The sequence below is a fragment of the Amyelois transitella genome, chromosome 9 (assembly GCF_032362555.1).
Source record: "Amyelois transitella isolate CPQ chromosome 9, ilAmyTran1.1, whole genome shotgun sequence".
Taxonomy (NCBI): domain Eukaryota; kingdom Metazoa; phylum Arthropoda; class Insecta; order Lepidoptera; family Pyralidae; genus Amyelois; species Amyelois transitella.
In genome coordinates, this window is record NC_083512.1 from 2,241,071 (window position 1) to 2,250,732 (window position 9,662).

Here is a 9,662-nt window from a genome sequence, read left to right on the forward strand (position 1 = left end):
AACGGAGAGGCTAATAAACTTGGGATTCTTTTTGTACGCTCGCAACCTGTCACTGTTTGAATGTAAATTCCATAAAAGAGCCCTACAGATTTCTGTCTATCCCGCAAGGGATATAGGCGTGACTTAAAGTATGTATAATACGTATAAGCCAAGGTGTTCGAGGTGCACCTGTTACCATGATCCTGGATTATGTAAGGCAAGGCTTCCACCTAAGAGGAGAGAAGAGAAGCTAGGAGGAATCCATTTCCACTAAAGCTAGGCTGAGAGAAGTGGAAATAACGAAATCTGGTTGGTTTATCAAAATATCTCTCGTCGAGCTTTGGTGGGAACTGGGCGTTAGTCAGGTTTACACACTATGCGACTCCCGCCTCACCTCTGCAACTTCCACAGGAAAAACAAACCTATACCTAGGTACCTATTTGTTAAGAATTACCAGAGATCGGAATAGGTAGATTGATTTTATGTACTTGCATCATGAATTACCATAGAAAGCATAACATGGATAAGCCTCTTTTCCGGGATTCCATTTCAGAACTTACACTTACAGTGAACTAACTACATTGTCCGCGGGTAACATAGGATTACAATTTACGTGTACGAAGTCGGGGGAAAACTGCTACCACTAATATATTCTTCATCCCACTTGTAAAAATACCGGAAAAAATCTTAATAATTTACAAATCCCGCAATCCCGGAGGCATGTCCAATTGTCCATACAATTTACGTGAACGAAGTCGGGGGAAAACTGCTACCACTAATATATTCTTCATCCCACTTGTAAAAATACCGGAAAAAATCTTAATAATTTACAAATCCCGCAATCCTGGAGGCATGTCCATATTAATATATACGTTTCAGTTCATTGACCCCAATTCAATCTACCTATTCCGATCTCTGATTACACATCCAGTTGCCTAAATGTGCTGGTTCAGATTTCTTCAAGTTTTTTTGTCTCCGTGGGAGCATATATGATAGGATATATATGTAGTAACATTTCAGAGAAAAGAAGTTCCAAATATTCGTTCGAATGCCTGCCTTTTGAGCTTTTTTTTCAGATGACAAAGTTCCAGTTAAAAAGAAATTCCATGTTTCGAGTTGCACATGAGTTACAAGAACACACATGTAACCGTACAAAAACCTTTATTACTTATTCATAGTATTTTTCTTTTTTTTTTAAATAAAAATAACAATTTTATAAATTTACTTAATTACTATAAAAACATTTGACTTTTTAATCAGTCTGTTATATATTTTGCCATATACAGGTACTATATGTACACAAGGGTTAATATCACAATAATTGTTTCCAAAAAAAAAAACAGTTTTTTTAAGAATAAATTTGAAATTAAAAAGAGGCAGGCAGTATTCAACCACAACGATTAATGAGAATTGAATGATAATTTTTTCTTCTTAAATCTCATATATTCACTTTCCTTGGAAAATAGAAACCTTAACATTTCTAACTAAAATTAAAAACAATTTACTATGTTATTGTCAAATGCACTTTCTCATGGTTTGGCAAGTACTTAGATTTCTCGGTTTCAAAAAGGTCTATTAGCCTCTTCTTGAATTCTGCGTGGACGGACTCTATTTCTTCATCGGTAGGGTCTAGATTTCTCTGCACTTCCATTGGGGCGCCAACTGAAAAAAGAAACACCAGTTTAATATGAATTCTTTTTTTGCTTCATCCACTTTCATCACTCTTTTCAAGCAAGTTTGTAAGTTTTGGGTGCTTTTACTCAAAGGTACGTTAATCATAACATGAACGTTTTTAAGATAGGGTCAGACAGTACCTACCCTAAACCGAAGAGATTAAGTAAAGAGTGATGAATGTGGATAAAGCAAAAGAAGTATGCAGACATCAAAGGACATAGTATCTAAAACGCAAAACTAGAAAAATACATAAAACATAATACTTATTATTTCTTCAAATCCAAATAGCCTTACATCGAAAGAATCCATCTCAACCTTAAAAAACATCGCTGTCCGTATTTTATTAGCAGTCCCTATCCCATAACAAGACGAAAAGGCAACAATAAAATTGACCACCGCTACATGGTCCTTCGAGCCGGATACGAACCAGCGACCTATGGATGGTCCTGTGCACGCCGCGAGATGAGGTACAAGTATGGAACCTTAAAACTTACCAACAGTAGTGACGGGAGCTCGTAAAGGCACCACTCCAAACGTGTACTGGAACATGCCTCGGCCGATAGGGAACATAGGCGAGATCCCGGTCCAGAGCCGGATCTTCTCCTGGATGGTGCGCAGGTAGCCGTCCTCAGGGTTGTTGAACGGACGGAAGACATCAGTCTCGCCGAATGATACCACTGGCACTAATGGAACTCTGGAATCGATACAAGTCTGCTTTATATTTTGAGACGGCTTCTGTGACGTTGTTGCGCTTGTCTGTGACACGAGAGGCCCCGGGTTCGAATACCGGCAAGGGCATGATGAAAAACGAACATTTTCTAATTAGCTTGGGTTTTGGATGTTTATCTAAGTATATAAGTATTTATTATAAATTATAATATCGTTGAGTTAGTATCTCGTAAAACTAGTTCGAACTTATATCGAGGCTAACTCGATATGGGTTATTTGTCCCGTATATATTTATTTTATTATAGGCGTATGGAACGTAAAGAGACGACTTGTTTTTTTTCTGTAGAAGTTAGTATCTGATAAGACACATACCCAGACTTCATAGCAACTCGTACAAATCCTTTCCGTCTGTTCAGAATGACTTTATATTCTCCAGGGTGAGAATCTAAAGCTTCAGCCGCGCCTCCAACGATCAAGACAGCACAGTGCCCCTTACGATTCCTAGTATCAAGATTGTACATGATACTTTCTTGAGACGACGCGATTCCTGTAAAAGTTATCAAATTACAATTAGGATTATTTTATGAAAATAATACAAATTTTATTAGCGAATTTTCAATTCATAATAATGCATTAGAATTTGCATTTAGCCAAAACCACCGTACGATATAATTAAGAAGGGTATTTACTTTGGGCCTAATTTTTAATACTAATACGTTATCATTTGTCTTACAGAAAAATCAAACGAGAACCTCGAAAGTTTATATTACAATTTGACTACATTGCTTTTAATAAATCGCAATTGTGTTTGACGCCATTTTGAATATTAAGCGTTGGGACCTCGTGCAAACAGTGCAGTGGCGAAATAGGCTATTTGACTGTATTAAAAATATACATTTCTTTTATGTCATCAGTTTTAATATTATTTTTTTGGAGCGATTTGTAATAACGCGAGATAAAAATATTGCATTATTTTAACAAAATCCGTCTCAGAAAATTAGGTTTTTTTATGCAGCTGTCACGTGACTAAAAACGAACGTGATTGGCTATTTCTATTATGACGTCAATTATCCATAAACAGACTGTGGACCGTACCGATCCTTAGTGTTCGCTATTATTTTTCAAGATTTTATAAGTGTTTGATCGCTCAGGATTACTCAGATAACATAGGTATTTAATAATGGAAACCAATTCCGCGAAAGCTGTCAGTCGAAACCTACCAAAAGTGGACGCAATAATGGTTGGCGTCGTCTTTAAAGACAATCCAGATTTCTATGCTGCCGAACTGAGGAATGTGAAAACATCAATGTAAGTATATCTTGGTAACCACTGATCTTAGATCATGATCGGAAACCACTTCTTGCGAATATTCAAATCCATCGGCATAGAAAAAAACAGTTTCGTAGGAGATTTTATTGTTGTATTAGTGCATTGAGGCACTGCACAACATTTATAGGAACTCATTTTAATAATTTTCACACATATGACGGGCACAAGTTAAATAAAACAAGAGAAAATCAAAACTTTTCGAAACGCCAACAAGCTTTGTATGATATTTACACGAAATTTACGTCACTGCATGCCATGCCCGCCATATTGCTAAAAGTCGCGTTTTGGCGGCATATTTGAATATTTCATTTTCTTTTTCGATTTTTTAATAAAATAGCTGTAATAAAGGCAGAAAAGTATTTTTGTAGGGCTCCTTATAAACAAATAAATACCTTAAGATAGTTTTTAGAACTTTGTCAAATAGCCTATTGTAGTGCTAACTGAAGCGTGTTAAACTACAACTTACCTCCCAAAGCGAGTACCAGATCCCTAAAAAACGGCACTAAGAAATGACCTCTCAGAGTTATAAGACTGCTTTTCATTCCTGGGAAGAGTTTGTCAAAACCCAAGGCATTTGTCGCGAAAGCCCCAACAGCCCCACAGCTTATGACTCCATGGGGAAAGACCGCGAAGAGGTAGTTTCTAGAAGGATCTAGATCGGCCGTCTTGACCAGTTTGATGGGGAAGTAGTCGCGGTAGTATCGCCACCAAGCCCAGTTCCTTACCCACTCGATCCTGGAATTTGACAGTATTTGATGTAAATCAAAGCAATTAACAGATGCTGTTACAAAAATAACGTGAGAACATGACCAGGGTACTGAAAATGTATGTGAAATCAACATCTGAACTGGGTTATGTCTATAGGGTCACGGAGGTCACACGGGAGCCTTAAGTTAGCTTTTGCCTGACTTACTTAAGCATTTGAAAATAATCGTAAACAGCAGATGACTTGTTTTCAAGATCGAAGGTCTTAGTTTTCAACAGCATAAAATACTATATCCCTGAGTTATAACCATTATTCCATCTTTCAACGGCAACAAAAAGAAAAAAACTATAACACTTGTATAAAACCACGTACCTTCTCCCACCTTTGTTCGAAATATCGATATCATTCATCATCCATATAGCGTAGAGGACCCCCAGCCACCAGTAGCTGGAATAGACCAGGGCTATCAGGAGGTATATGCAGAAGGCTTCTCCAAACAGTACCAGACATATCCAGCCCGTCGCAGCCAGGGTTTGGAGACGACGACTCATGGGGATGTCCGTTGGCGCCCATTGCACTCCGAGGACGTCTGATATTTTTCTGGAAGTAGACCGAATCGTTTTAGTTAAAGACTTGATAAAAAATTCAATTGTTTCTCGATACTTGAACATATTCTTCCGAATAGGAGCCCGGGGTGCGCCTTATCATTGGCTAAGTCAGGTCGTTACGTGGTAAAGTTCTTTCAATTATCGCCTTTTATTTTTGGCATGCACGACTTGGACAAGAAGTTATTAGCTTTTACCCGTAATTTCGCCCGCGCGAATTTAGCGCCACCTACAATTAATACAGCTTTTTCGTAAATTTCACGGCAACTAATGTTCTTATTGGGATGAAAAGTACCCTATGTCCTTTCCATACTCTTAACTTTATACGCAAAGAAAATAATTTAGTACCTAGTTAGAATTATAACTTGTATCTATTAGGGAATGACAAAGCAGTTTAACTATTTAAGAAGTAATTTTTCTCCTGTTTATTAGATGATATAGGTACTAAAGTCTAGCTGGCGATGAATTGCTTAAGTTAATTCCCTAGTGTCTTAGTTGCTTACAATCGGAACAAGGCTAATAGGTACTTACTTACCTTGTTAAATGAACTGTTATCAGTCACTAACATAAGTAACACCAAGATATATACCGACTTTATCAACTATTTATCATACGGATCCGATATATTTGATAAGTAAATAAATGTATTTGGTAATAGGGGCAAAAGTGAAGGAAATTTTAATTGATCGTTATAAAAGTTTATAAAAACGCTTATATCATTTTAAAAACATGAAGATGATGATGCTCAAATTTAGAGGAGTTAAAACTGCTAAAACGAATGAATGTTTGTCAATGAATGTTTTTGCTATGCGGAAACTATACGTTACGAACGCAAACATTAACACTAGATTGTCGATTTATCTCATTAGCACATATTTTGGGTTTTATTACACAAAAAGGTTTACGTTTAGGTACTTTTAAACAAGATAGTTACTAGCAGTTGCTTGCGACTTCGTAGGTACGTGAGGAAGAGTATAATGTAATAGGTAGATAGGTAGGATACTGTTTGTTTGTTTGTAATATCTTTATTGCATAGAAATTTACATGGTAACAAGAAAGTAGTAGATACATAGTTATAAAAGAAACAAATCACTTGCAATGGCGGACTTATCACATGAAGGGATCTCTTCCAGTCAACCGGCAAATGGATCTGATGATCTAGTTTTTAAAACGAACATAAAAAAAAATTCTTTCAACAAATCATTTAGGTAACTACCTAAGTAACTCCTTACATATGTATAGAGTTTTCCTATAAAACAAACAAGGTTCAAACAAATGTAGTAGTTTTAAGGAGAAAAATATGTTTGCAATATTATTCATTACTTAAATACATATTAGGTACTTACAAATCTTTCTCTTTGTAGATAATAAGTAGGTATAACCTATCTATGGATGTAATGCAAGGATTTCCTTGTGTCAATTAAGTAGGTATACATACTCGTAGTAGCAAGGTTTCAAAGTGGATACGACTCTAATAGGTTTGCTAGATTGAGAATACAATAAAAACTGGTCTGTTATTTCTGAATTCACTCACTCCAAACAAATAAGACGCGTATTTATTATTCGTTATAAATTAAATAAAAATGAAATTTGTCATGTCATAAGAAAAGAATAAGATTTTGTGTAGGTACAACGTACATATCATCACGTCTACATCCCTTGCGGGGTAGACAGAGCCAATAGTCTGTGTGCCGTGTGGTTTCCGGCACCAATACAAAAAGAATAGGATCATTCCATCTCTTTCCTATGGATGTAGTAAAAGGCCACTAAGCTCGTAAACTGTCCGTGTGGTTCCCGGCACCAATAAAAAAAAGAATAGGACCACTCCATCTCGTTCCCATGGATGTTGTAAAAGGCGACTAAGGGATAGGCTTATATAATTACTTGGGATTCTTCTTTTAGGCGATAGGCTAGCAACCTGTCACTATTTGAATCTGAATTCCATTATAAAGCCAAACAGCTGAACGTGGCCTATCAGTCATTTCAAGTCTGTTGGCTCTGTCTACCCCGCAAGGGATATAAACGTGATTATATGTATGTATGTATGTAAGCTCTTAAACTTGGGATTCCTTTTTGCACCTGCACTTATTATTAATAAGTATATTTACTTCTTTATCTAAAGATGGAATGAATAATCCGGTAAGTACAAGGTAAGTAAGCAGTGTCAAAGTGCAAGCTGGGTCAGTCAATTTAATTATTAATGGCAAATGTACAACACGACTTTAAATAGTCACCTTATTATTCTATCAAAATATTTTGCACTCACATATTTGTATGAGATGGAGTCAAAGTGTTTTTTGTTTAATATTATGCCAACTCGAATTTTAATCGCTCTCTAACATCCAGAGGAAATAGATACCTATAGCTGGGGTGGGAGGTAGTGGTAATATTATTATAAATCTTATTATTTTATGCAAGTGAATTAAGTGACCTATTCTTATTTACATACATACATATGGTCACGTCTATATCCCTTGCAGGGTAGACAGATCCAACGGTCTTGAAAAGACTGAATGGCCACGTTCAGCTCAATTATTATTTATATTTATATTATTTTTTTATTTTACAGTTATCGCACCACCCGTACATCCATCTCAGTTTGGTCCAAAGGTTCGACTGGCAGAGAATGCCTTGTGGCATTAAGTCCACCTGTTGTACATTTTACGTGCATAGGTAGTTTCTAAAAGGTACCACAAAAACTTATGACTTATTAGAATGAAAAGAGTTTCCGATTGTTTTTAACTCGTACGTCTTTCTCGCCTCTTCACAAAGTCGGTTCAAGAATAGCGACCCAGATTTTTTAATATGTACCTACTTTCGTCAAAAATTTTTTCCTAATTGACAAACGCGTCCGAGCGAGATACGATAAACAAAACTGACCCCGGAAAGAACCATTTCAAGACGAAATGTTTCCGCTAAGAATAATTACGTAAAAAGGTAAAAAAAAGCGCCAACTGATATGCTGATTGGCTGACAGATAACCTCACGTGTATGCAAACGCCAGTGTTTAGATGAGAGTAATAATTCCCCGTTCAGTAAAAATAATAAGTTTTTTCAGTTCGATTAATTCTTTAATTACTTATTTGAAATTCTATCCCAAGGGGATGAAATAGGGGGTGCAAGTTTGTATGGAATTTCGTCATTTTTGAATCGATATAAAAAGCTATTTATATGGCAAAACAACGTTTGCCGGGACTGCTAGTTTCATCCTTTCAGTCTTTTCGATATTGTTGCCTCTGTTTACCCCGTAAAGGTTAAAGACGTAATATATGAATGCATTTCAAGGTGTGATACACATTCAAATTTAATTCAATTCAAACACTTTTATCCATTATTATGGGACACTTCAATATCACTTAATAATTGTCACATCTCTTGGTTTCACAACATTGGTTGACATCAAATAAATCACTTTAAACTAAGTTAACTGCCGCGTAACAAACTGCACTGCAACATTTTCTTCAACAACGTCATTTTTTCCGTGGATGTCGTGAAAGGCGACTAATTAGATAAGTAATTACAATAATAAATCGTGACGATGTTTCAAACGTAAGATTTCTTAACCTTCAGATAAAACATAAATTGGAAAAAAGGTTACCTTCGTGCAAAAAACAACTTAATTTACACATACGAACTTTTTATTACTTTAAAGCTACGCTATGAAATTTATAATACTAAAGCTATTTACTTACGAAAGCTTACCTAGCTGTTTCAAAACAGATTAAATTAATATCAATAGCAATAACATTAAACCCAATCATAAAAACACGATTGTTAATGTCAATATTTACTTAGCGGTCAACGGATGGCCAATACAACAATATCTTACACCGCTCGTTCAACTCAAAGTTAAAATGATATGGCAAATTGTTTGAACCGAACTAAAACACAGGACTATTTCATTTATAACTGACCTTAAAGTTAAAATAACTCACTTAAAAATAGAAACGGTTGTTTCCAAGATTTTTGATATCTCCTCCATGACACAATTATAACGTGCTACCCTCACTGCAGGAAAATGTGGACTAAATAATCTCTCGACATTGAGTCGGACTTTATTTCCATGATTCACGATAATAATGACACAGTACGGCGACTAGAAGATTAAATGAAACTAATAAACTGGACAGAGCAATTCTCTTGCCTACAATAATTATTTTCCAGATTTTATTTTGCAGTTTTTTCACGGACTTACCTAGTTCATAATTTATTTTATTGTGTTACAACACATGTCACGTATGTATGTCTCTTGTACGTGTAGCGCACTCTGCACTTAAAAAAATACGGGTGTGGTTTAAGAATAGGACCACTACAAATCTTTTCCGTGGATGTCGTGAAAGGCTTAAATCTTGGGTTTTTCTTGTAGACAGTATTCTTGTACAGTATTTTCAAGACTTTTGGCTCTGTCTACCCCGTTATATGTATATGTACGAATACATGAATGAGGAATTTCTTTCGTCGTTTTTTATCTTGTGGACATGTAACGGTCATCATCATCTTCCTTGCCTTTATCATGGTTGCGTCCTCACCTCTCCGAGAGGAGAGGTCCGCCAAGGATAAATATCCTATAATGTGGGTAAGTTATAGGTTTTAAGACAAAACACCTCCCGTAGACTTTCGCAACTTTTCCAGGAGAACCTAACGAATCATGGTTGCTTTAATGTGCAGTAAACCTCACAATGTTTTCCCTCATCATAAAA

At 36.0% G+C, this 9,662-nt stretch overlaps 1 protein-coding gene across 1 annotated transcript; it reads right to left on the bottom strand.

Annotated features, from left to right (window-relative positions):
• Positions 1–1,123: 1,123 nt before the first annotated feature.
• Positions 1,124–9,051, bottom strand: LOC106130371 (2-acylglycerol O-acyltransferase 1). The gene is made up of 6 exons (XM_013329200.2): positions 8,898–9,051; positions 4,730–4,957; positions 4,118–4,386; positions 2,695–2,869; positions 2,148–2,347; positions 1,124–1,641 (listed from the first exon to the last, which is right to left on the bottom strand). The coding sequence occupies exons 1-6, from the start codon at positions 8,942–8,944 to the stop codon at positions 1,484–1,486; spliced, it is 1,077 nt and encodes a 358-aa protein (XP_013184654.2). The 5' UTR covers positions 8,945–9,051; the 3' UTR covers positions 1,124–1,483.
• Between the last annotated feature and the right edge of the window lie 611 nt (positions 9,052–9,662).

What these genes read in the sequence shown, in the direction of transcription:
- LOC106130371 (XM_013329200.2), bottom strand. Translation starts at nt 8,944, where the DNA reads ATGGAGGAGATATCAAAAATCTTGGAAACAACCGTTTCTATTTTTAA. An exon ending in TCTGGTACTCGCTTTGGGAG is followed by an intron (nt 2,870 to 4,117) that starts GTAAGTTGTAGT and finishes TAACTTTTACAG; the next exon opens with GAATCGCGTCGTCTCAAGAA. An exon ending in CGAGTTGCTATGAAGTCTGG is followed by an intron (nt 2,348 to 2,694) that starts GTATGTGTCTTA and finishes TATCGATTCCAG; the next exon opens with AGTTCCATTAGTGCCAGTGG.